The 27,452-nt window shown below is 38.9% G+C and overlaps 1 protein-coding gene across 1 annotated transcript in view; it reads right to left on the reverse strand.

The window, feature by feature from the left end:
• The window catches only part of GABRB1 (gamma-aminobutyric acid type A receptor subunit beta1), a 391,432-nt gene that overhangs the window by 13,121 nt on the left and 350,859 nt on the right, over positions 1–27,452 (reverse strand). The window contains exons 6-8 of the mRNA XM_079153927.1: positions 23,392–23,529; positions 23,139–23,291; positions 18,921–19,165 (exon numbers count right to left, since the gene is read on the reverse strand). Coding sequence (XP_079010053.1) covers positions 18,921–19,165; positions 23,139–23,291; positions 23,392–23,529 — 536 coding nt within the window. The remainder of the gene's footprint in view (positions 1–18,920; positions 19,166–23,138; positions 23,292–23,391; positions 23,530–27,452) is intronic.

Here is a 27,452-nt window from a genome sequence, read left to right on the forward strand (position 1 = left end):
ACTTCAGAATATGTGAACACATTTTGGTCTGCACATTACACGTATAAGATGTGAACACATTTTGATCAAGCCAGTATATTTTGCAAACAGATTTACCAGGAAGGTGCATGGCTCACATACGCATATGAATTTGAAGTACTTCCAAGGGCAAGTAGGTTAGCTCTGTTTAAAGGTAACATTAATAGCACTGTGCCTGAGTTACAGTAAATGCTTTTGAATGAGATTAACTTCAGTAATCACTTGTTGTAAACACGGATATAGGTATGGAGGGGAAAAGAAGCCTGGTAAAGAAGAAAGAGATAGAGAAAAGCATTTGAGGTAAAGACACAGAAGAGAGAAAAGAAAAGGAAAGGACAAAAGATGGTATAAGATGATGGTACCCACAATGTAGAATGGAGAAAATTTACTGAGTGTCCACAATGTGCCTAGCATAGGAGTAGTTGCTTCAAATGTGTTATTTATGCCTAAAGCCATTCTTTTTTAAAAATTAGGTCATTCTATCCCCATTTTATAGATAAGGCAACAGAGAACTAGAACAGTTAACCAACTGGCTCAGGTTTAACCTGCTAGCAAGTGCAGACCTGCCATTAGAACTCATCTGATTCAGAGCTCATATACTTTCTACTGAGAAAGAACTTCAGAATCCTTGGCTTCCATCACTTCCCACAGTTACTCAATTGATAGCTTTAAGCCTTGAGTTGTTTGGCGAGAAAAGATGACTGGATCAGGTCTGTATCTCTCTCCATTCTTATCTATTTGCATTTCACCCTGGAGCATTTTTCTCCAGCATAATTGGCCTACTTACTATATCCTATCCTGCTCATCTATTGACTTCTTATTTATGGGGTTATTATTTTTTGTTGTTAATGACTACTACTTACTGATCATACTGTATAATTATATATTTGGCTATTTCTCATACCTGCATTATGAAATTTATAATATTATCCTAGTTTAGCAGATACGGGAACAAGCTCACCGAGGTTAAGTCAATTGCTTAGCAGTAAACAAATAAGCACTCAATTTTGGATTAAAATGTAGGATGGATGCTTTTTGTATCATGCATAGTTTTTCTCTCTTCTTTGTAGGTTAATCAAATCAAACTGTTTTATTCAAGATTCAATTTACATTCTACTTTCTATGTGTACCTTTATGCCTTTTCTGATAATAGTAACCTCACAACTTTTTCCAAACATTTTTAGTACTTACTATTATAATAGTGTTAGGAGTCAAACACACATACTGAGCAAAATTAGCATCCTCACCATCAAAAATCTTAGTTCTAACTTTAAGAGCAGAATTTACAAACTCAGATACCTACAGGGACCAAGAAGCTTGAATAAGTAGAGGCAGGTAAATATAAACAATTGAGTGAACTAGGGAGGGGTGAGAACGATGGTGGGGTGAGTCTCTCAGGAGGACACCCAGGTTGGATCCAGCTGACAACCGTGGACCCCGGTGCTGCTGGATGGTCTTCTTGGCTAGACTACCTGAGCATCTAGATTTTTATTTGAAGTCTCTGTGGAAAGTTTGCTCAAAATTATAAAAATGCTTCTTCAAGCCAAACAAAACACATCTTTCAGATTTGGCATTTGGATAGCCAATTAGAGACCTCTGGTCTTTTCCAGTTGTTTATTCCTTAGCATGTAAGGGAATTTCCACGGAACCACACTACTGGACACGGGAACTCACATAAGGGAGTTTATTAAGCAAACAGAGTATCTCCCTGCAGGGTAAGAGAGAAAATGAGAGGAAAAGAGAAAGGAAAGAGAAAGGGCGCACGCTAGAGAGAGTGTGAAAGCCAGGAGGATAGAGAAAAGTGAGGAGGACAGACAGAAGAATGGGGAAAGATCGTGGGGAAGCTGTGGTAAACAGCTGAATTCCGCCAGGCTAACAGGGACCAATATCAGAGAAGGATACTTGCAAGCTGACTGATGAACCAATAACTGCTAGGATGTTCACAGATTGACAAGTGGTTGGGAGATGGGGGGGGGGGTGATGACTGCACCTGCAGCTTTATACATTACATAGCATATATTACTGTGTAATGGTATTTTTAGGTTTAAGGCCTCCTTTCCCACCCAGAGGTATAAAAGTGCTGGAGGATAGATAAGGGAGGGCCTGAACTAGGGCAGCACAGTAGAAAGGAAAGGAAGAACTATACCAAAAACGGACCTCTGAAAAAATAATTAAAATAAAAATAGAATTAGCCTGATTGGATTTATAGGAGAGGGAAGGAAAGGTGATTCAGAAATTTTCAGCTTGTTGGCCTGAGAAGATTATACGGTCATTAGCAGAAATGGAGAGTTCAGTGTGTGGAGCATTAGAGGGGTTAAAAAAAAAAAGAAGTTCGCTGTTTTGCTTGAATTTGTGATATACTAGGACATCTTGGTGGTGATGGTGGCCAGTAACTGTACATGTGGTGTTGTCTGGAGTAATGTTAGAACTGAAACTAAGATTTGGGAGGTAGATATGGAATTAGGGAATGAGACATTGAAAAGGCAGAGAGACAGGAAAATAATAAGAGAATGTAGGGTAGCCAGAAGGAGAGAATAAGCAGCAGTGTTCCGAGAGGGCGAGAGGAAAGAACTCGTAGAAAATACTCATAGATTATTGATAAGGCCACTTTTGAGCTTAGAATAAGGACTGAACTGGTGGCAAGGAGGTGCAAGTAGGCAGTTTATATGAACTCCCCTTTACAAGTCTGTAGTTCAAAGCAAGAAAAAAAAAATAAAATAGTTGCATGTTTCAGGACAGGATATGTTTTAGTCAACTCTTCCCTGCTGTGACCAAAAGACCTGACAAGAATAATTTTCAAAGAGGAAAAGTTTATTTGGTGCTCACAATTTTAGAGGTTTTAATCCAAAGATGGCCAATTCCATTGCTCTATGCCAGAGGTGAGGCAGAACATCATGGCAGAAGGCTGTGGCAGAGGAAAGCAGCTCAAGCCATTGCACCAGGAAGCACAGAGAGACTCCCTTCACCAGACTCCCTTCACCATGGACACATATATACCCCAAAGACATGCCCCCAATGACCACCTCCTCCAAGCACACCCTACATGTTTATAGTTACCACCCAGTTAATCCCTATCAGTCGATTAATGCACTGATTAGGTTAAGGTTCTCGTAGCCCAATCATTTCACCACTAAATGTTCTTGCATTGTCTCACACAAGAGCTTTTGGGGGACACCTCATATCTAAACAATAGCAGGGTGTTAAGTGAAACTGGAAGAGACTCAGTCGTCAGGGGAAAGAATGGTCGATAAAAGCAGAGTGAATGAAGAAGTCAGGGATATGGAAGTTTAGAGGAATGCCTTCAGAACTGGAGACATATGGTGGTCTGGGAAGTAGAACACTTCCAAGTGACAGGGATTCTGATATGAAGGTGTACCGATGTTTCCTTGAGGCTCAAGGGTGGGTTGTGTCACTGGAGATGATGAACTAGGGGCAGTCCATGGCCTGTCTTGTGTGTATGCCACATATCTTAAACCTGTGATTTGAAAGGTCGTGTGTATGAAAGTTTATGTTTCTAAGGATGATAGAGTTAAAGTTATAAGGAGCAAAATACTGAGTTTGTTGAAGCAGCAACAAGGACTCCAGAAGATGAAAAGTAAATCACATCATTTTCCTAGGTGCTATGGAAAAGTCAAGAAAAACATAGATCATGGACTTTTTTTTTTTTTTCTTTTTTTAAAGAAACAAGCAAAATGTGTGTGCTTATTTCCATTTAAGAGAAGAGTAGGGTTTTAGCGTGATTTATCAGCTACCTTGTCAATTTATCTTGGTTTGCTTAAATGCCCAGGAAGAGGAAGTTTCAGGTGACAGGAGGAGACTCACAGATGCTGCTGTTTGGTATCTGGTTTTTGTTGAGGAGAGTGCAGGTCAGCAGAGCTACAGCCTCAGCCTGTGAAGGTCACCTGCAGGCATCTGTGAGGGGAGTGGGACTAAGCAAGTGCTTTCTTGATGATTCCTGCAATGAGTATGTGTTTATTATAAGAATAATACATTTTTCTATGGAAGGATTTTCTTTGAAATGTCCAAGGAAGCATATTTTCACACCATTACTATGATAAATATCTTGGTATCATGGACCAAGGAAGTGAGGAGGAGAAAATATTCACAACCTGTGGAGAGTGGTGACACAGGATGGGAGAGCAGTGACTGAGATTGGAGGGGTGGTCTTTGATGACCTCATGCCTGATGGCATGCCTGATGCCTGGGAATGTTTCTATGTAAGAGCACAGGATGCTTACCTGCTGTGGTAATACCCTGCATGAGGAGGCTCTGTGCCAAGAATCTTATCAGTTCTGACCTTGATCTCAGGCACATAGGCCTGGGAATAGAGGAATTCTTATGCTAGTCAACCACAATGTTTCACCAGTTCCACTTCTCCTGAGCTTGCTATTTAACAGTAACTTTAAACAATGGACTTAAGAGCTACACAAAGCTTCTAATATTGCATTTTGCAACTGTGGATTGCAACTGCAGAAAAGCTGCATAGATGTCCTAGTTTCTGTAACTTTCCTGAATACAAAGAATAATGCTTGCCTAGTCTTTATAATGAGACATATATAAATAAAGATTGCTGGTGTAACTCTGTAGATCTGCATCTCCATCAGAGAGTAGTACTCCATCTGATCCCAGATTTATCTTCAAAATTTTCATGTGTGAGTCTTTTCTTTTTTCTAATCCCCCTTCACCCCTTGCCAGGACTACTAGTTTGACCACGCTGCATGCAACAACAACCAGGAGGTATGCATTTCACTCTGGGTATGACTCAAAGCCACAACCAAGGCATTCTTAGAAAATGTCACCTTGTAGTTTACAGTTTTATTCACTAAAATAACAGTTAGGGTCAAAGGGTTTCATTTGGCCACATGCATAGAGCCAGTGTAGAGAGAGAGGTGTGCCTCACCATCCTATTGGTAACATGGAATCTGACCATCATGCACATCTTGCTTGTAGGACAAGGGCAGGGCTGAAACCATGGGACAGGGGAGATTTCAGATGACCTCAGTGTCTGACAACCACTAGCAAAAGAAGTCTGCATCTGGTCCAGGAATTGAATTAGTGAACACTTTGTGCATTCACACCTGGAATGAGTCACTCAGATACAGGCTTTGGGATTTCACTGCTGAACATCACTCCAGAATCACTTCTTAAAGGTAAAGAGAGACCTCTGCGTTTAACTATTTAATTTTATCAGCAAGATTTTCAGTTGAGTACATTCTGGAATGCCATAGGAGTTTTAAATATATTTACATTAGATATTAATAAATTTTGCCTAAGTTAAAGGACACTGTAGTGATTTCAGAGAAATATTTTTAGGCATTATATTTTTAAGACCTATACTTTGTTTCTCTTGTGTCTTCATTGGATTGTGTAAGTGGTATAAAAAAGAAAAACCACATTGTTGCCTTTCTCTGTGTCCAGGCCTTCCTGAGTGAAACCGCTAGCCCTACAAGGCATCCATCCCTTCTGTGCTTGGTCTCCTAGAGCAGCTGCCAGAAACCAGCGTGAGGCTCCTGAGGAGTCTCCGTGGAGTACAGCTCAGTGTGGAGCTGAGTACCCTTCCAACCACATGATGGCCCACAGCCTGTCAGTGTGCATCGCCCCCAGTCTGCTGTGCAGCTGAGGTCTGGAGGACCAAGGCACCAAAAAAGTAATGTGCGCTCTTGCTTTTATGCTTAGGGAGCAGGGTCTGCTTGTTGGAACCTGAGGCTCAGGACAATTCCAAGACCCGGTATTTTCAGCACACACTTGAATTCCATCCCTTGGGGGTGGCAGAGCCATTTGTTCTGTCCTACTGGGGCTCGGGAAGGTAGGTTGTTGCAGGGAAATCACTCCTTTCCCACTTAGAAGACAGAAAGCCCAAGAAGAGGAAGGCAGGGAGGTGATAGGAGTGAGTGTAGGCTTTGGCCTGAGGCTCCACTCTGGCCTCAGTGCTGAGGAATGTGCAACCCTGGCAAAGTCTCTTCATTTGAAGCATGGCTGTGGTGGTGTGCCTCGCCCTGCTGGTCACTGCTGGTGCTTACTGGGTGGCTTGGCAGAAGCATGCATGGCTCTGCACACTTTGGCTTTTCTCTGCCAGTTGTGGCTCCTTCAAAGAAGTGCTTGGTCACCATTACAGTAACAAAATGCATAAGATAAATAACTTATGAAGAGGAAGAGGTTACTTGGGCTTACACTTTTGGGAGACTCCAGTCTGGTTCTGATTGACCTCATTGCTTTTGGGCCTGTGTTAGCCATGATGGTGGGAGTGCATGAAAGCAAAACAGTTCACAGTTCTGGCCAGGAAGCAGAGAGAGGAAAGGCTGGATCCCGACCCCTGCAAGGGAACACTCCAGTCGTCTAGGACTTCCCACCAAGCCCACCTCTTAAGGTCACTTCCCAATAGCGCCACCCTGGAGAACAAGCCTTCAACATCTGAACTACAGCAAGTCACCTTCACTCCTGTTGTGCTGTCCTTGAACTGTTGGTGCTCAGCCTGTTTCTTCATCTCTAAAAGCAGGGATATGATGGCAACCGATCTTAGGGTTGCTATAAGGACTTTCAGCTATTCCACCACACTGTTGAGGTACTTGTGAGCTCAGGGTCAGTAGTCACCAGCAAGGTGACTCCATAATTCTGCACTTGAGTGAAGGTTTCCACATTGGCACAGAATACTATTGATGCCAAATGAGAAGAACTTGGCCATGATCTCTACACCCCCATGCTGGGTGATGCCCTATTTCCAGGACAGCTGCTGCACCTTGGCAAAGCTGGGACCAAGATGAGTGCTAACTGTTGGGTCCACCACCCAGTTCAAAAGTAATGACACATGGTGCTTGCCCAGTGTGCGCCCAAACGCTCAGGCCCCGCCCACGCAGCTGGCCTAGATCATGAATTTTTGTCCTTCAGAGATAATTAATCTCCGATAGAGATACCTCACTAAAGTATGATATTTAGAGTAACAATAAAGTGTTTTTAACCAAGCGCTAAATGGTATAGTACAGACCATGGTTAGGAGTTCCTAAAAATGATGAGTCATTGGCTGCCACAGAGCTTCATGGAGCACGGGTTTGGTATGGAGTCTTAAAGATGGGTAGGGGACAGAACAGAAGATTGGGAGCTAAAAGCTGTGTTCTCATCCTGGTTTTGTTACTGACTGCTGAGAAATGACCTTGAATAAATCTGGGTCTCAGTATCCTCATGTATAAATAGAAGGTGTTCCCTAGGTAATCTCAAGGATTTGTTTCCAATTTTTGGCAGACTTTGATTATGGAGAACATTCCAGGGAGGAGGATACAACATTCTAAAAACAAAGCAAAACTTATGAAACTAAATCCCTTGATTTGTATTGTATGCGACATTAAGTTGCATTTTTATGAATATCTGTAAAGAAACAAGTTGCTAGAATTTAGAATTGGCAGTGAAATATGCAGATGCTTAACATTAAACAGAAGTCATGCAAACAAGGTACATTTTATTAAGATATTGTAGGTAACTTTTATTTAGGTGCAGATTCAAATGCACCTAAAGATTACATGAGGTTTATTGGTTTGTGCAAATCCCTCAAAGTATTCTCCACCATTGAGCTAGAAATCCTGACTTTAAGTGGTCTAACGTAATAAATACAATTTGGCAACTACATATAAGAGCTGAACTATACATATTTCATTGCTGTATAGTTAAGTCAGTATTACCATGTTCCTTTTAGGGAAAATTTAAGAAGAGCCACATAACATTTTTTTTTAATTTTATTTTAATGTGCATTTCTTCCCAAGTCTGAGATTTTAGTTCTACCCTTCAACTTCTAGCTTCTGGTAAGGTGTATGCATGGTAGCCATGCCACTGTGGACATCAGCAAATTTCTAGTTGGTTCTATACTAACCCTTGACCTATGGATAAGAGTGGCTTTCTCTTTACCTTAACCATATAAGGACATCCAAGGTATTTTTTCTACAATTGATATAGCTTGCTAAAACTATTATCTGCAAGGAAAATGGCTATTGTTTTTCCTCGCATCTCCAGGAGCAGCAAGCAACCATGTTGTAGCTCATGTCATCGGTAGTGATCAAATGCCACCTAGCTAATGAGGAAGAATCATCTGAGTTGGGCATGATCCAGACAATGAAGGCATTTTAAACCTTGAGGAAGAAGGAATTGAAGCAAATGAAAATGTTAACACACTGGATTTTGAGGGCAGGTATAAGCGATTGGATTTTCTTAGGCATTGCTCATGTTGAAATAACTATTCGATGGGATACTCAGACCCCATACCTCATGTCACCTCAAGAAAGGGAATTCCTACTCCAATTTCCAGGAGAAAGGTGAAGGAAAGATCATATCTAACTTCTTTTCTCCTCTCCCCTCCCTGCTCTGCACTGACCTGTCTGATGGTATTTTTGGAATAAGGAGGCAGGTGTTGTGTCTTCTGGATTTTTATCTCCCTTGACATCTGCATGTGGAACCCTGCTGCACTTATGGGTAAGGACTGAAGTTGTTCATCGGTTCTAGTGACTGGGGAGGTAAGACTGTTTAATACTGGAAGAAATGACTGCAATAATATTAACTATATACCTCGAATCAACAAGCTGAATCCTTTTTAGAGTATAACTGAATCTAAATTTAGAGAAAATGATCATTAAGGCCTCAGGTGGACTAAAAACAAAACCGTCTTTCTTCTACATCAGACAGGTGATCCAAATGGATGTTTTAGATGACTAATGAAGGGAAGCAGAGAATGTGACTTTAGATCTGCAGCCCCAAGGACTTGCTAACACTTCTCTCTCACTCCAGCCCTTATTAGACAGGCATATTTTCCATGCTGCAAGAGGTAATTGTAGGTGGAACATGGATAAACATTTAAAATGTTATTAGTTCATTTATTTACTCTCTCATTTATTTGGTACTGTTTATACAATGCCTACCATGCTTCAGGCACAGTTCCAGATACTGATGAGATAATCAACCCCTCTATGTGCAATGGAACTTTGTGTCTCCCATTCTAGTAATTCAAAGATCTCAACAAATAACACCCCGAAGGTTGTATTCACTTATACAAACGTGAGACTTCCTCCCTCCTCATATTGATTATAAATGTTTTACTGGACAGATACTGTGACATCTTTCAAATGCAGGTTATCAGTACTTCTTCCATCAGTGTTTTTGAAGTTTACTTACTTGTGACCAGGAGGTCCACTTCCTTATCTTTCTTAAGAAGGTCATGACACCTGGCCTTGGAGTTGGCTGACCCCAGGCAAATCTTGGAGGGGCTCATGTGTAAAGGAAAGCCTGGGATTTTACTATATAAAGACCTGAATTCCTGACAGGAAGGGATAACTAGCTTTTGACTCTCCTTCCTTATTAGATTGGCATATTGTAGCACAGTGCTTATCAACAACATCACCAGGCACAGTATTGCATGCTTATAATCCCAGTAACTTGAGAGGCAGAGTCAAAAGGATCACAAATTCAAGTCCAACCTGGGCAACTTAGTAAGATTATCTCAAAATAAAACATAAAATGTACTGGAGTTGTAGCTCAGTGGTAGAGTGCCCTGGGTTCAATTCACTGTACTACCAAAAACAAACATACAATCCCTTGTTTTTAAATTGTAAGTCTGAGGACACAATAATTCTGGGAAGGTAGTGGTGAACAAAGCAGACAAGGTCACTGAACTCTCAGAACTTTCAATCTTATTGAGGACAACAAGAAATATCTCCCTTCCCCAAAAATTAGTCTTCCTAAAAAACAAACAAACAAACAAACAAACAAAAAACCAATAAAAATCAGGTAGCCTTATGAAGAAAACAAAGTAGCTTGTATATTTCTCTTAATGTATTTATAAAAATAGAACCCTAACTTGGTGATTTTGTGCATGGTTTCCTTAACATTACACTCATGCTCATATTTCATTATAACAACAAATTCAGAGTAATTCACATTTCCTTATATTCTCCTGGAACTTACTATAGAACAGCCTGTAAGATACCTTTGCATGGATATTTAAAAACATCTCAGTCTAGAAAAGGCCAGAGCAGAACTCCTGATCTTCTCTCTCCCTGTCCAATGTGTTTTTTCTCTGAGTGTCCCATTAGAATGTTGCTTCATGAGATCAGGGACTTTGTCTTTTTCAAGTTGAGAAAAGTGCATGGCGTGTGGGAAGAGCTGCTGGGAATGAATGAATGAATAAATAATAGTACAGGTGGTAAAGGACATGATGGTTAATTTTACATGTCAACCTTGCTAGGCTATTGTCCCTAGTTGATTGGTCAAACTCTAGTCTGCTCTGAGGTATTCTGTAGATGTGACTGACAATCATCATCAGTTCTCCGTGTAAAGGAGATTATATTTGATGTGAGTGGGCCTCATGCAAACAGTTGACAGCAAAACACATGATTCCTGGAGAGGAAGAAATTCTGTTTCAAACTATAATGGAGAAATCCACTGAGGTTCCAGCATGACCTGCAGATTTGGGACTCAGGATTGCAACGTCAACTTTCAGCTGAGTTTCTAGCCTGCTGCCTGCCCTACAGACTTTGAACTTACCAGCTGTAAAAATTGCATGAGATAATTCCTTAAAATAAATCTCTTTTTATAGTCATCCTAGTTCTATTTCTATTGACTCTATTTCTCTGGAGAACCCTGACTGGTAAAAAGGCTATGACAAAAATCATGAGGGTGATTCTCAAATGATTAAAGACACTGAAGTGGTGACTGTGTTTCTCCTCTCAATAGAAACCCCAAGCAAATGTATACATTTATTTTTTTAACTTGGATTCTGCCTTCCTCCTACCCTTTCATTTCATTCCCAATCTTTTTCTCTTTGCCCCCAGCATCCACAAAGATTGCCTTAGGTTGTGAATAACGTTGCCACTCACTGAATTTGACTGTTCTGGATATTTTTAATATATAAATATAGCAGAACTCATTTCAGCGTAATTGAAATAAAATACAGCCTTGTTTTCAGTGACGGTTTTAAAGCCCTGTTGAGGAATATCTCCAGGCTCAATCTACTTTGCAAACAGAAGTTATTTCTTTCTTGCTAGCCAATTCAAATAGATTTATGTTTACTGAGTAGTTCTGAAGTACAGAGCAGGAATTCAAGTAAAGTGGCTGGCTGCAGAATGAGCGGATTCATGGTCCTCAAGAAGCCTATAGTCTTCTAAATGAAGCCGTGCAGTGCAAAAGGCTGCCTCCCCTTGAAGAACACAGAGAGCCTTAATGGCTGCAGCCTACATCTTCCCCTCCCTTTCATAGAATGAACCACATTATGCTGTTGCCATCAATCATCTGTTCTTATCATGGCTGCCCAATCCTAGGCTCTCTGAGCCTAGAACTCCTGAAAACTTTCTTTTTCAAATGGTGGTGGAGAGGATAAGGGGAACATTAAGAGACTCTTCTGATAAGCCTCTCTCTTTGCATGTCCTTACAACTAAAGACAGAAATGGAAATTATCATTTTTAGAAAGAATGAATGATTAAGTCTAAACCTGCATAAACCTAAACAACTGCACATTGTTTTCTTGATAGAGATAAAATGAAGCAACTGGTGATATTCTAGACTGTTACTGAGGTGGATAAAGTTATTCTAGATTCCTTTCTCTTCTGCATTTCTCCTGTTCTATGTGGTTAGCAAGTCCAAATGTCTCCACTTTGAAATGTATCCTGCCTGATTCTGCCTACTTCTCTCAACCATCACCTCTTGCCTTGAAATTGATCTTTCTCATTCCAGGAAGGCAACACTGTGGTCTTTTCTACACAGAGCAGCAGTAGTGATCTTTCAAAAATGCAAAACAGATGATATCTCCTCTGCTAAAATATTCTGGTACTTTCCAAGTCACAGAATGAAATCTGAAATTTTCATCCTAATCCACAAACAGCATATAAGTCCAGGAAAGAAGTTGGGCAGGTGAAAATGTGAAAACGCCCTGAGGACTTAGAAACATTAACTGATGGTTAAAAAAAAAAAAAACAAACAACAACAAGAAAAACAAGCCAGTGTGGTCAAAGCAGGGTGTTCAATGGTTATCACTGCCTCATCCCCTTGAGCTCTCTGCCACCATCCATTATATCATGTAATTAGGGCACATTTGTCAATTAACTTAATTGGAATATAAGCCCCAGGAGGACAGGTGCCTTTTTGTTGTCCTTCCAGACCTGATCCTGAAACATCCTAAGGAAAGGCTCAGTAAATGTCTGCAAATGGGGAACTCTGAAACCCAAACTTTGAGCCATCTCTCTGAGCTGTTTGAGTTTCAATGGCCAAGAATGCCTGGGTGGTGAGGATCTCTGAGATCTCTAGGATAGTGGTTTTTGGACATTAGTGTGCATGTAAATCAATTGTTAAAAATAGAGGTTTGAGTGAATTTCATTCTAGATTAAGGCTCTCTCAGTCTGCATTTTACATAAGCATCCCAAGAATTTGGGTTGGTTGTGGTGGCTACCTGTTGGTTTGACCTGTTTCCTTTTTACCTTCCTTTGATAACACTGCCTTGATATTTTTGGTACATGTAGTTGAGGTGGCCTGATTGCATCTTTGAGGCTCCAGAGTATGCCTGTGGTCCAGACCTGAGCATTTAGTGCTTTCCATCTGATTTGGTCATCTTTTTTGCTGCTGTGACTTAAGACCTGACAAAAACAATTAGCAGAGGAAAGGTTTATTTGGAGGCTCTTGGTTTCAGAGGTCTCAGTTCATAGATGACCGACTCTCTTCCTCAGGGCCAGGGATGAGGCAGGACATCATGGCAGAAATATGTGGCAGAGGAAATCAGCTGGGAACATGTTGCCAGGAAGCAGAGAGAGCACTCTGCTCAATAAGTACAAAATATATACCCCAAAGGCACACCTCCAGGGACCCACCTCCTCCAGTCACTGTCTGCCTATTGTTACCACGGTTATTCCCTATCATGGGATAATTCACAGGTTGGGTTAAGACTCTCATAATTCAATCATTTCACCTCTAAACCTTCTTGCACTGTGTCACACATGAACTTTTGGGGTTCATATCTAAACCATAATACTTTCTTCCTAGTAGGAAGGATTGACTTCTGCATGAGAATATTGAAGCCAGAATTGGGGACAGGCAGTGTAGAAATAGGGGATCAGTTCAAATCAAGGAAATGGAGGCCATGAAAGCTACCTGCCTCTGGAAGTTGGAGACTGCCCCTGGGAGAATGGAATGTCAAGGATCTCTGGAGCCCATTGATTACTATGTTTAGCTGCGCTTGTCAGGGACTACAGGCGAGGAGCTGCTAATTAATGCCCCCTGGGCCCTTACCTGGAGGAATAACTTTGACCCTCCCTCTGTCCATCTGCTTCTCACTTTTTGCATCTCACCTGCAAAACCAGGTCTACTCATGTAGGTAGGAAGGAGAGATAAGTGGGGAAAGACTGGAGAACAGAAGAGACCTTAACCTATAAAAGATATAGGGCATGCTCACTTCTTGGGATTCTAGAACATCAGCCATGGCTTTTTTCTCCCTTCCAGGAGAAGTCTGTATTATTACTACTTTTAAATAAAACCTGCTTAATATCCTTGCCTTGGTGTGCTTCTCTGACGTTATAGTTCAACACCTGAGGAAGCAGAACTCGTCACCGGTAAACGGTGGTATCAATATGATCCAAGTTTACACAGAAAAAAGATTCCATACTAGGACTCTATTTTTTCGGGAACTATAAGAAAATGACTTCTGGGCCAGGATTGTACAGCTTAACACTACAAACTTAAAGCTTTGGTGTCAACATGAGGGAAGGTCAACTGAAAGTAGACAATATGAAGGAAAGCCAAACTCAGAGATGAAGAGGCATCCTTTTTGATGACTTTGTTTGAACGACTGGATATAGCCTCATGAGAAAACAGAACCATGACTGGACCTTTCAGTGGTGTGGGGGCTGGAATAAATAAACCCTCCACTTTTTTTTTTTTTTTTTAAAGCCAGTTAAATAAATTGAATTTCTTTCTCATTTATGAAAAGAATCCTAGCTATTTGGATACAGAAAAAAATGAATAATGAGAGAGAAAGAGAGAGAGAGAGAGAGAGTTGAAGGGAGAGATAGGGAGAGAAAGAAGAGGGAGAGGGAAATATATTCTTAGAAAGAAAAAATAAACAGATGAAGACTCTGGAGATAGGCTAGAGGAAACGGTGGCTAGAGGAAAATAAAAATGAACCAAGTCAGATTTGGGCATGGGTTTGAATGACTTCAAGATGCTAAATCAGAAGGGTCAAAGCTTCCTCAAAGGAGGGGTAAATCAGATGCAGTCATGCATGCCTGTAATCCCAGTAACTTGGGAGGCTTGAGACAGGTGAATCATGAGTTCAAAGTCAGCCTCAGCAACATATCAAGGCCCTAAGCAACTTAACAAGACCCTGTTTTTAAATAAAATATAAAAATGGGCTGTGGAGGTGGCCTAGTGGTTAAGCGCTTCTGGGTTAAATTCTTGGTGTCTGCCCCGCACCCTGCAAAAAAGGTGAAGTGTTCCTGTTGGCCTGAGGGCAAGGCAGTGAGATGGGGCTGAGGTCCAGGATCAAATGCTAATGCGTCCAAAGCTGTTTCAATTTATGCTTAAGGACACAGCCATTCACTTTTCAATTTCCATCTTCACCTGTGTTTGTATCCTGGAATTTATCACAATACACAGATGACTTACATTTGGGAAGTTGTCTGGCAGTATTTGAATGAGTCACTACAGAGAAAAGGAATGGGAGGGAAGAGGCCAGATCACAGTACCAATATCTGACTCTGAAAGGAAAAAAAAAATATTTATTGACTGTTGGGGTTGCAATTGCACATTCAGTATGAATTCCTGACAGATTTCCCCCAGTGTTTTCCATGACACGAGTGGTCTCTAGTCACAGACCACCCATGCATCTATTTTATCCTTTTCATTTATTTGCAGAAAGCAAGCACTGTGGCCAGTATATACAACTAAAAAAGTTCCAGGTTAGTATAAATGTCTCCCAGAGGTAGCTGACTTAAAAATCTTGTTGTGCTATGAAATCTATCTTTCAAAACTCTAAATACCATCTCTAGTTTCAAATGATGCCTGAGGGGTTCATGAATCTACAGTCTCGATCACCTTGGAGATTGAAACTCTCCTAATGTCTGGATTCAGCATCTGTGCTCACATAAAAGATGGCTTCAGTGCAGCTGGTGGAGATATAAATCAATACAAGGCTGCACTTCTGAAGCTTTAGTGCAGACACCCCTGACCTTATGCCCAGCTGAGGCTATCAAAAGTAATGTGTAATAATGAACAATGCCACTCCATGCTCCAGGATAAGGTATAAGGGAACTCTCAAATTAAAACTGTCTGGAACTACAAAACGTCATTTAAATTGAACTTTTTAGAAGCACTTAAAAGGAAAGAGGAGGATCATTCAACCCCTATATGAAAAGGGGAAAAATCTAATATTTTCTGTGTTTGAATTTAACCATAGGGTAGCATTTTTAAATACCACACAGTTTGCATTGTTAATTTAACTGTTGAAGATGAGACACTGAATAGAAGAAGTTTGTTATAAACACACTGTCCCTATCAGCCCCTGGTTTTAGAAAAGGATAAGGAAGTCAGGATCTGACAAACCTAAGCAGATGCAGGGATGGTTACAAGTTGAACGAAATAGTAACACTCTATTATTACTCCATGTAAATATGGAGAAGTTAATAGGCACAACACTCCTTTGACTATTATATGTAATATTATGCAGTTCTGATTCAGAAAGAATAGCAGAAGTCGATATAAAACATACTTAAAAACATTGAAAATCAAAGTGACAGGTGTAGTAAGATACTCTGGGGCAGATGCAGTGGACTCTAGTCTCCTTTCCTCATGAATATATAAGAATTTTATAAGGCATTATGGCGTGGCACTCATTACATTGTGTGATCTCTAAATTCTAATCTTCATTGAAGAAGGCCTTTCATTCACTCATTCATTGAACAGGTACTTCTTTGGTATCTACCCTGTTCTAGCCACTCAGAAAAGAATAGTAAGCATAATAGACAAGGACCTTGTTGCATATTCTTGGGAGACTCCAATGTAACAAGAGAAGTGAATGTGAAGATAATTACACAAACATACATTCACTATTTTGAGAATCCTATATTAGGAAGCATCCCATGAAAACAATGAACAGGGGTACCAAATATAAATGGGTGTCAGTTAAGGCATTCCCAAAGTAGCCACATTCATGATAAGACTGATAAAACAGAAATTAATAGAATTTGAATTTTTCAAACTTTTTCTTCTGTTGTATACAGTGTGGTATTAATCCATTTAATGACATTTGCAATTCTGTGATTTCTATTGGTTCTTTTTCACAGTTTCAAACATTTTCTGAAACCCCTCATCTTTTATACAGGATATTCAATTTTCCCATTGATTTTATTTTAAACTTTAATATTGAAATTGCTTCCAGAAGGTTGCAAAGATAGCATGGTAAGATCCTGCATTCATTTCACCCAGTTTTTCCCAGGGATGATATTTGATAAAACTATTGTACAAATAATTTTATAAAAACCAGGAAACTGTCATTGATATAAAGCGTGTATAATTCTATGTAATTTTATAACATACACAGATTTGTGTAACCGCCACTGTAATCAAGATAGAGAACTATTCCACCATGGCAAAGATCTCCTTCTACGGTCTCTTCTTAACCAATCTGTTTTAGTCAGTTTTTTTTTTTTTTTATGGGGGCTCACGGTTTCAGAGGTATAGCCCATAAGAGGCTGGTTCCATTTCTCAGAGCTCAAGGTGAGACTAAACATCATGGCAGAAAAGTGTGGCAAAGGGCAATGGCTCACATGATGATCAGAAAGCAGAGAGAGACTCCACTTTCGAGATACACATATATGTACCCAAAGCTACGCCTCCAATGCCCTACTTCCTCCAGCCACACCCTACCTGCTTCAATTATCACTTAATTAATTCCATCAGGTGATTAATTCACTGATTGGGTTAAGGCTCTCACAACCCAATTCTTTACCTTCTGACCCCTCTTGCATTGTCTCACATGTAAGCTTTTGGGAGACACCTGACATCCAACCCATAACACAGCCATACCCATCCATCCTTTTCCCTCTATTACGAACTCCTGGCAACCATTAATCTACTCTCCATCTCTGTAGGTTGGTTATTTCATGAGTATTAAATAAATGGAACCATTTCAATTTCTTTTTATTGGAATAATATTCTATGGTACACATGTGCTGCAGTTTGTTTCATCATTGACCTATTGTAGGATGGTTTGGCTCTTTACGGTTCTGGGCTCTTTCTTCCAATAAATAGTAAATATATTAATTGTAGTTCTTTTATCTTTTAAGCTAGTATTGGAGGCTTTTGAGGGCATGCTTCCATGTCTAAATATTTTCTCTTAAACTCCGGTCACATTTTCCTATTTCTTCTCATGTTGGTAATGTTTGATTATATAACGATGCACCATAGACACTGGGTTTTGTTATCTTCCTGAAGAATGTTGAACTTTATTTGTCAGGCAGCTCTATTACCAACAAATGACCCAGAATATGAGGAGGCTCTGTATCATGTGTGTTAGGATGTGTCTGTTTTCATCTTTCCCTCAATCTCAGGGGAATACTTTATTCTCTTGACTTAGTCTTTACTCCTAAGATGTGATCATTTGGGGGTTTTAATGGACAGCCTAATGTGATTACCATGTCCTCTAGGCAGGAATCAAATTGCAAACTTTGACTCCCAAATGGTAGGAAGAAAACTGAAATATCTCTCTCTCTCTCTCTCTCTCTCTCTCTCTCTCAAGTTTTTAGCCTTTAGCTGTTTTCCTCTGAACTTCTTGGCATTTTACCTGTACATTTGTAAATAAAGGATGGAAGGAAATTTGTGTTCAGCTTTTGAATATCGATTATGGCTCACTTTCTAAAAATGTCAAGAACCCTGTAAGTATCAAAATTCATGCTTTGACTCCTTCAACAAATAAAACTGCAGTTTTCTGCTGAAGTTCTCTGGTCTCATCTCACTCAGACTGGGGAGCAGCTTAGAGGACAAACACAGATTATAGTTCATGTCATAGAGTTAATCTTATTTTGACTTCCTCATGTTTTTAAGCAGAATTTTAAAAAGTTTCCTTCTTAGTATTTATAGTTTTTACCTATAGGAAAGTTTGCCTGTCACAAACTCTTCTGCCTTAACATGCTTTGTTTTTGAATTTTGGTATTTTTGTCTGTTTTTGTGAGACGAATTTATGGAGTTCCTACGCTAGCTTTCCACATTTTGGTTCTAGTCTGTGGTTGTAACTGCCATGCAGTATGGGTTCATGTATTTACTCCAGTTCTCTCATTTATTTACCAAGCGGATCTGGCACCGTTCCTTTACATATAATTTTATAGAAAGTTCCAGGTCTACATATGTATTATGGTTTAGATGCAAATTAAGCATGTCCGCCATGGTTTATGTGTTGGAGCTTGGTTCTTAGTGTGGTGATGTTGGAAGGTGGGACCTTTAAGAGGTGGGGCCTAGTGGGAGGTGGTTAGGCTAATTGGAGGTTTTGCTTTCAGAAAGGGTGTGGAATCCCTGAATTGTTCTCCAACTTCCTGCTTTATGATTGGTCACTTCATCCTTCATGCATTTCCACCATTCATGATAGCATTAGAGCTTGCACTATGCTATTTGGGACTTTCAACATCCAAAACTGTGAGCTCAATAAACTTATTTTCTTTATAAGGTTAACCTGCCTCAGGTATTTTATTATAATAATGAAAAACTGAGTAATACACTGTTATTAATCTATGTAACCCTCAACCTAACTTCTTCAATCTTCTGTTCCCAAATAGGTAAAATAAAGGGTTGGTTGATAAACTAGTATTTTTGTTAAGTATGTTTTCTGCTACAGGAGGTCTTTACTATGCTGCTCATAAATTTAGGAGGCATAACGTTAGGAATATTTTATGCATTACCTGGACTTTATTCATCTCCAGTTTGTTCTTCTCATTGGCACTCTGGTCTTGTTTGCTAGCTCCCTTTTTCTGAGGGCCTTTCCCAAAGAAGATGTAATTTACAAAGGCATATTCCAGCAAAGCCAGGAAAACAAACACAAAGCAACCCATCAGGTAAATGTCAATCGCCTTGACGTAAGGGATCTTTGGCAGGGTCTCCCTGAGGTGAGTACTGATGGTTGTCATTGTCAGCACAGTGGTGATTCCTGTGAAAAAGAAGAACAAAGCTTAGCTGACAGTCACGTGAAGTCCTTTTTGGCACTGAGTGGGCAGATTCCATTCCTTTACTGTGCACCAGAATGAAGACAGCAATATGATAAACCCTCGGACAAAAGAGCATATATTTTGAAAAACAAAAACAAAAGCAAAAAGCCCCAAAACTTGTAGACTCTGTCCATCATCCATTAATAAATCATAGAATAGAATGTGTAGTTAATGGAAGGTTGGCAACATTTAAAAAAATGCACTAAGGAAAAGAAAGGCAGATAAAGAGTCAGATCAAAATCCCATTGGAAGCCTACTGTCCAATGTCCCTCATTCTCTTGTGCGGCCACGTCTTTTTTCCTTTTTTCTCTCAGTTTCTCGCTTACCTCCCTGCTAAGTCTATCCTTGGGATACTAATCCCCACAGCAAACACTATGAAGTTGAAAGTGAGTGACCAGTGTGAGGAGATTGTCATCATCCCCAGTATTTACAATACACCCAACTCACAAGGCAGGTGACAACATTTAAATATAATGCATCTTTCATATCTGGTTGTGCTGTTTACATTTCTTGTTGAGCCTACTACTTCATAAGCTTTTAACAGGTAAATGTTGAACGCTTCAGCTTCATGGTGAAGACAGAATCAGAGGCCATTGAGGTGGGCAACTGACTTGTCTGATTTTTTCTTTTTCCATGACTATATCTGTTGCCTTATATTGATTAATAAGCAAAACCTGGACAACCTACAAAATAAATGTTTTTGTGGTTTATCTGGAAATAGTACAGAAAATATTACTGTTATTTTTGGTGAAGAAAAGCAATTTTGTATAGTTTACTCTAAATAAAATGCAAATTTTGAAAAAAAAAAAAAAAACAACAATGTACCATTCACAGTAATACATCACCAAAAGAAGAAACATGAGGAAGTTTGTGATTCACATCAAATATTTGATTTGTGTATTTTTAGATACAATATAGTCTTTGTTGCTTTAGTTTTTCAAATATTATGTCTACTTTTTTTTGATTCCAGAGCCCAGAATAAATTAGTTCCCTGATGTCAGGTGAGATTTCTTAAAAAAATGGAACTTTGATTTGTTAAAAAGAAATTTAGGACTGTAAACTCATAAAAGGCAGATTTTGTTTCAGTTACCTTGTTAAATATATCATTGTTAACAGTGTAATAGTTGTGTTGCTGAATAATGAATACTTTGTGTTGATGGTGGTGATTTTGAAATGATAACTGGGAAAAACAAGAAATGAAAAAAGAAGTTGGAATATTGTGTAGACTGGTACTTACATTACACATTCATACAGTGTTTTACAGTTTTAAGCACCTACAGTTATAAATTATTTTCTCCGGCTGTCATAACAGCTCACTATGATTAGTGGGCTATATATTATTCATGGGAAATGCATTATTTGTGTTTTAAGCTGAGTGTAAAGAATTTCTAAAATTAGTTATTTTGCTGTTGGTCTTCAAACTAAAGGGCAAAAAATCAAGGGGATGTTTAAAAAATAGCAGTGTTATGGTTTAGGTGTGGTGTTCCCGAAAAGCTCATGTAAGAGATAATGCAAGAACGTTCAGAGAAGACATGATTGGGTTATGAGAGCCTTAACCCAATCAGTGAATTAATCCCCTAATAAGGATTAACTGAGTGCTAACTGAAGTGGTAAGGTGTGGCTGGAGGAGGTGGGAATTGAGGCATGACTTTGGGTTACATATTTGTATTTGGCAACTGGAGACCTCTCTCTCAGCTTTCTGATCACCTCATAAACTGCTTCCCTCTGCCACACTGTTCTGCCATAGTGTCCTGCACCTAGGGATGGAATTGGCCGTCCATGAACTTAGACCTCTGAAACCATGAGTTCCCAAATAAACCTTTCCTCCTCTATAGTTGTGCTTGTTGAGTCTTTAAATCTCAGCAACGAAAAAGCTGAGTAAAACAAGCAGTTAAAATAAACAGAGGTATAAGAAGGTAATAAGTGAAATTTGATGGAAGGCTTTAAAAATAAAAAGACAAGAAGTGAGAGATGAATAGAAAGACAAAGGGTCACTAGCAAAGAGAATGGGAGATAGCAAAAGAAAACAAGAGAAGATAGTTCACACTCATTTGACAGAGTGTTCTAGATGAATAGATTCCTGCTTTGACTATTCAACTTTTTAAAAAATATAGTATATATATATATTCATTAATGTATCATAGTTATATACAATATTGGGGTTCATTTTGACATAATCATATGTGCATGGAATATAATTTGCTACACTTTAGACTTCAGTACTGCCTCTATCTCTCCCTGCCTCCCTCCTGTTCCCCTTCCTCTACTCTATTGATCTTCTTATTTGTTTATGGTTTCTAAAAAAATTAGTGAATTATAATCTACATAAAGGTGAAATTCACTGTGATATATTCATACATGTGCATAGCATAGTTTGGTCAGTTTCATCCCACTATTCCTCTCTTTTCCTGTCCACTTTTTGAAGAACAGAGAAAACAGGAAGTCAGGTCTACTACATGAAAGCTAATATGGTTCAGATCATTGATTAATTCAAATGTGCAGGACTGATGAGATGCCAATATGCATGGTCTCATTTTTTGAAGAAAACTTTAAATTTCATCTAGTACAATTCTAGTTCATGAGCTTGACAGAGATTTACAAATTTCCTAATTATATTTCTGGTTTTAGTCTTTGATTTAAATTTTTAAGCAAAAAGGATTAGTAAATTAATGTCTTTTAAAATTACACAGTTTAGGATATCTTAGGTTTATATCCTAAAGAATAGATTAAGCCAGCATCTTTCTATGCTGGCATCTCTGTTATCTTTAATCAAAATATTGTATACTTCGTAAAGAGAACCATAGCCCAAGAACTTACTAGTTATTGTTCCCTGATGTGGATTGGACATCATCCAGTTATTTTCCCTGGCCACAGCATATATGCATGTTCACATTCACAGTCAAATAATATGTGTCGATACATATGTATAGTATGATAAACTGCTGTCTTTAGTCTCAAGATGTTCAAAGGTTGCTAAGAGGCTACTAACACTTGACTTTGTGAGCATTATGTACCCAGCTGACAGACTGTAGAGGCACAACTGGTCATTTAATCTGGTCAAGTATTCTCAGAAGAGAAGAGGTGTAATATGTTACCTTAGCTAGCAGCTTGCTCTTGTGTATGTGTGTATATAAAAATAATCCCCAGAAAATGATCACCACAATGAGTGTATAAAAATAATCCCCAGAAACTGGTCACCACAATGACTGAGGATCAAATGTTGAAGGAGACCTGTGCATGCCCTGTTTCATCAAACACATCTTACACACTGATTTACACACATCTTACACTGATTTTCCAAGGAGCCATTTAAAGTCTCAAACATGGACTTTCAGCTTCCAGCAGTTACTCAACAATGGCAAGATTAATTCTGAATTTTGTTCCTCCAGAAAAGAAACAATTTTTTTTGTCATGATCACAGATCATTAATATAGTACATAAATTGTGCCTTATGCAATATAATAACCTCCCTTTAAAGGAGACTCATTTTGATATGTTTTAACCCTAGTGAATATTAACAAGGATAGTATTTCCTAACAATTAATGTAACTTGGTTAATGGTCACAAGGTTTAACTTTCTCCAAGAATATTTGAAAATGAATTGTGTTTTCAGCAGGGAAACAGGGAACAAAGAGAAAGTCACCAAGAATCTGGTAAAAATTAGTGTGGATAACGAAGATTTAAAAATATAGTCCACAAAGCACTGATATAATGGGAAACATACTCTAGGACTATTATTATTATTTTTAAATATGTTCATTATAAGTGTGCTTATACTTAGATGTTTTATAGCTAAGCTCTCTCTGGTAGTCTGACTCTTTGGATTGCTGTAAGAGTTCTTACCTATGATTCCTAATATATGTTATATGTCTGAAGGTACCACTCATTAACTCTGCAATACTGGGACTGCATTACCTAGTGCAACTCTGGCTGCAGATGCATCATAGTTGATCCAAAAAGACACCCAGGACAGAATTGTGATCAGTGTAGAAGGCATATAGGTCTGCAAAATGAAGTAGCCAATGTTTCTCTTTAGACGGAAACTTAGTGACAGTCGTGGATATGCCCCTGGGATGGAGAAAGAAAAGAAGAATAAATAAATAAAATCATCATTAATCATAGTTATTGTCTTTCTTTCACAGCACTTGTTTAGGTGAACCTTCCTCACCTGTGGTGAACTCCACCTTTTTGGACACCATCTTGTAGTCAACAATTGAAAACTGAGGAAGCTCAATTTTATTAACTCCAGTTACTGCTCCTTCTCCTCCATTCCAGTAAAACTCAATGTCATCAGTGGTATAGCCGTCTGAAATGAAGAAACACAGCCTAGTTATCTAGAGTTCAGTTGGTCTAGAAATTCATCTGGAAGCCATTTTGGAAGCCAGAGGGAAGAATCTCAGCAAATGATGGCAAAACAGCATTGCTTTAAATTAAGTTGGCATATAGGTCTCAAGTTGAATGCTGTTTTTGGTGGGTTGGTAGTGTCTATGCTGGGAAACAGATGTAGCTGGCTTTGGTGGACATAAGATCTAGATTGTGCTGGATGTGGTGGCACATGCCTGAAATCCCAGAGACTCAGGAAGCTGAGGCAGGAGGATTTTAAGTTCAAGGCCATTCTTAGCAACTTTGAGACTCTGTCTCGAAATAAAAACTAAAAAGGATGTAGCTCAGTGGTAAAGTCATCCTGGGTTCAATCCCCGGTACCAAAATAAAATAAAATAATAAAATAAAATAAGACAAAATCAAGATCACTTAGTGCTATCTGATGATATCACTGCTGCATATCTATTTTCATTGTGTCTACCAATGGGCACACTGGTTACAGTGAAGGACAGCTGGATTCCAGGTGTATGGTAATGGATATTGGCTATGCATTACATAACATCAACAACAGCAGCAACAAGTAATAATAATTGAGTGCATGTTTGCTAAAAGGGGGACAGAAAGAACAAAGGGATGGAATATAGTGGAGAACAAATATGTACATATCTATTAAATGATCAAGATTTTCAAAAAAGAAATATGCATTTCTTTTAGAAAAGTAGTCAGGTTTATATCCTTATCGTTTATAGCAATATTATTGTAACTAATATATAGGTGAAAACTCTAGGAAACGTATCAATTCCTGATAATACTTTGATATCTCCATACTCATGAGGGTGACCTTTAGTTAACATGTAGGGAATTATAGATAGCAGAAGGATCCACCCTGAGGTCTTGGCATGAAAGGGCCTATGTCAATGGCCTATCCTCTTCCTCCAAGTCTATTTCCACTTGCCAGTGGTCAGTCTGTGCTATAGTTGTGGGTAAGAATAACTTGCATAGAAAGAATGCATTGATATATTTAAAAATCTAAAAGTAAAGTGTATTTAAGATCACACTTTTCTCTTTTTACCAGTTAGAGACAAAGAAAAGCTTTATAAGTTCATTTTCTTTTTATATTCACTTCAAATGAAAAAGTATTGAATCTTTTGTTTCCATCAGAATTACTGAGGCTTGTGTTTCAAAGTAACCTATGAGCTCTTTGTAGTAGACATCATACTGACTTACTTTTGATTAAAGCAATAGCACTTTTTCAAGAGATAAAAACATGCTTAAAATTTGGAAGTTGAATGCCAAGTACCAAGGGGTGACCACCAAACTTATTACTGCAGGAATGAAAGAAACTATTCTCACTTCAAACTACCTCCACCCGCCTTTTTTTAGGGGAAACAAAGCTGTCTCATCTTTACTGCTTTAAACAGTTTTAATTCTTCTTCAAAAAGCTGTTTTGAATTCTTATCACTGAACTCATTGAACTCACAACTGTTTTGTATTTGTTACTTTTTTTGGACCCTGTAAAGGTTACTATTTATTGTAAGATGTTTCACTCTATTTTATTTGTCTTTAAACTATCCCTTTCTTGGTCCAAAAAGTTACCCTTTCTTAAAAGCCTAATCTTCCATATCCAATAACCCATTCTAAAATGACTAATGCATAAACACAGAAATAGAAGATATTTGCTTTTAGTTATAATTGCTAATATCTCAGGGGCTGTAAGACCCTCTTTATCTACTGGATTTAGCACAATCTACATGGGGCTAATTGGCATATTGGGGATTTATGCCAAGGTTGGGTATGACTGTGAGATAGTTCTTAACACTTCCTTGAGAATCTGGTAAGAACCTATGAATAAACTACATAGAAAAAAAATAGACTGCTTATATTTGTCTATAGATAGATGGATGATCTCCATGTCTGGGAATGAAAAAGTTGTTTGTTCATTTTAGTCTTAGTAAGTTAACTAGGTGATAGATTACAACCTTGAGCTGGTCTTTGAATTGTAGGAACCTAAGGGAAAAATATTAAGTACCAGTTAAAGTTGAGAGTCACAGCTGGTTTGCAGTTTGGGGTTGAGAAGGGAAAAGGAAGCTGGTAAGCCAATCAGCACCTCTTGTTGTCCTCCACTTGTGAGGAGAGCAGAGCACTTACTACCTCACATGGGGAAAAGCTCTGGAATATGACAACCAATCAATGCAGATTTTAACAGTACAGTGGTCCTCCTTTATCTGCAGTCTCACTTTTCGTGGGTTCAGTTACCCACAACCAACTATGGTCTGAAAGAATTAAATGGAAAATTCCAGAAATAAGCCATTTATAGACTTTAAATTGCACATTGTTCTTAGGAGCATGATGAAACTCTATGCCCTCCTGCTCCATCTCGCCAACATGAGTCATCCCTTGGTCCAGCCTCTCCATGCTGCCCTGTGCATACTGTCTTCCTGCTAGTCCCTTAGTGGCCATTTCAGTTATCAGATCACCTGGGATGGCATTGCAGGGCTCATGTTCAAGAAACCTTTTCTGAGAGACCACATTCACATAGCTCTAATTATAATTTATTGTTACAATTGTTTCTATTTCATTATTGGTTATTGTTTTCAGTTGCTGACTGTGTCTAATTTATAAATCAAACTTTATCATAGGTATATATGTATAGGAAAAACACAGTATCTATAGAGCTTGGCATGATCCACAGTTGAAGGCATTCACTGGGGGTCTTGGAACATATCTCTCTGCAGATAAGGAGGGACTATTGTATTCAACAATTCATGCAGTCAGTGGTCTAGGTCTTTATTTCCAGGCTTGCTTGCAAAGTGTTTAACTAAAACCTGTTAGGCATAGTGTTCAAGGCACTGAGATAATTACAGATGATTTTGGGAAAAAAGGAATGCTCACTCCACTTCAGGTGGATGCTTGAGTTCTCTTGGGAGCAATAATGGCAGCTGGATCTAAAGTAAAGAATAGAGGCCTAGAAATACACTATTATTCAAAGGTTACACAAGAACATTTTGCCACAGAGAGAGAACATCAATTTACTCACACCTAAACAACCTATTTACCAAAGGTTTTCCTTTATGAACCAGTGACTTCACACAGCGTCTCAGAGCCTGAACACTTGGATACCAATGATGTTGTTTCCTAGCAACAAAAACTACACAGAAGCTCTCAAAATTTCCTCTCAGCCCCTGGGGACTTCTTAGTGGTGCAGAAAGTACAGATAAAATTAAGTTGATGTCACTGGATAAAGATTCACAGAGCTAGTATAATGTAGAAGTATCTGGATGTTAGTGTTCTTTGCTCTTCAAACACTTTATCTTGGATGCATTTTCAAACCTGAAAATAAAATTATTCCCTACCGTGCTTAATAGAGCTGGGGGAATTGTCAAATATTGTAACTAGATTCATTTCAGATAATATAGAAATTTAAACTTCTAATCCATGAGTGGACAGAAGCAGTTTGTGGAGAAGACATAGCAATATATGGATCTTGATTGGCTTAGGTCAATCCTTAAAATACCATGCTAGGATGATTGGCTCAAGGTTAGGTAATAATTCAGGTTGCTGTTGTTTTGACTGTGTCCCCTGAAGTTCATGTGCTGGAAACTTGATTCCTAAAGTACTTGGGAAGTGGGTACTTTAAGAGGTGTTTAAGTCATGAGGCTCCACCCTCATGAACGGAGTAATACTGTTATTGTGAGGGTAAGTTCTTTACGGCAGTATGTGGGTTCCTTATAAAAGTACTGATTTGGCTTCCCCTCTTATTCTCTTGTTTTTCTTTTTCCTTCCACCATAGCATGAGGCAGTGAGAAGGCTCAGCAGTTGTCAGGGTTAGGGTTAGGGTTCATCAGCAATTATTAGCTTTTGGTATTCTATTATGGCAGCACAAAACAGATGCAGGCCTAAAACAAT

Source organism: Sciurus vulgaris (assembly GCF_902686455.1).
Source record: "Sciurus vulgaris genome assembly, chromosome: 9".
NCBI classification, from domain to species: Eukaryota; Metazoa; Chordata; class Mammalia; order Rodentia; family Sciuridae; genus Sciurus; species Sciurus vulgaris.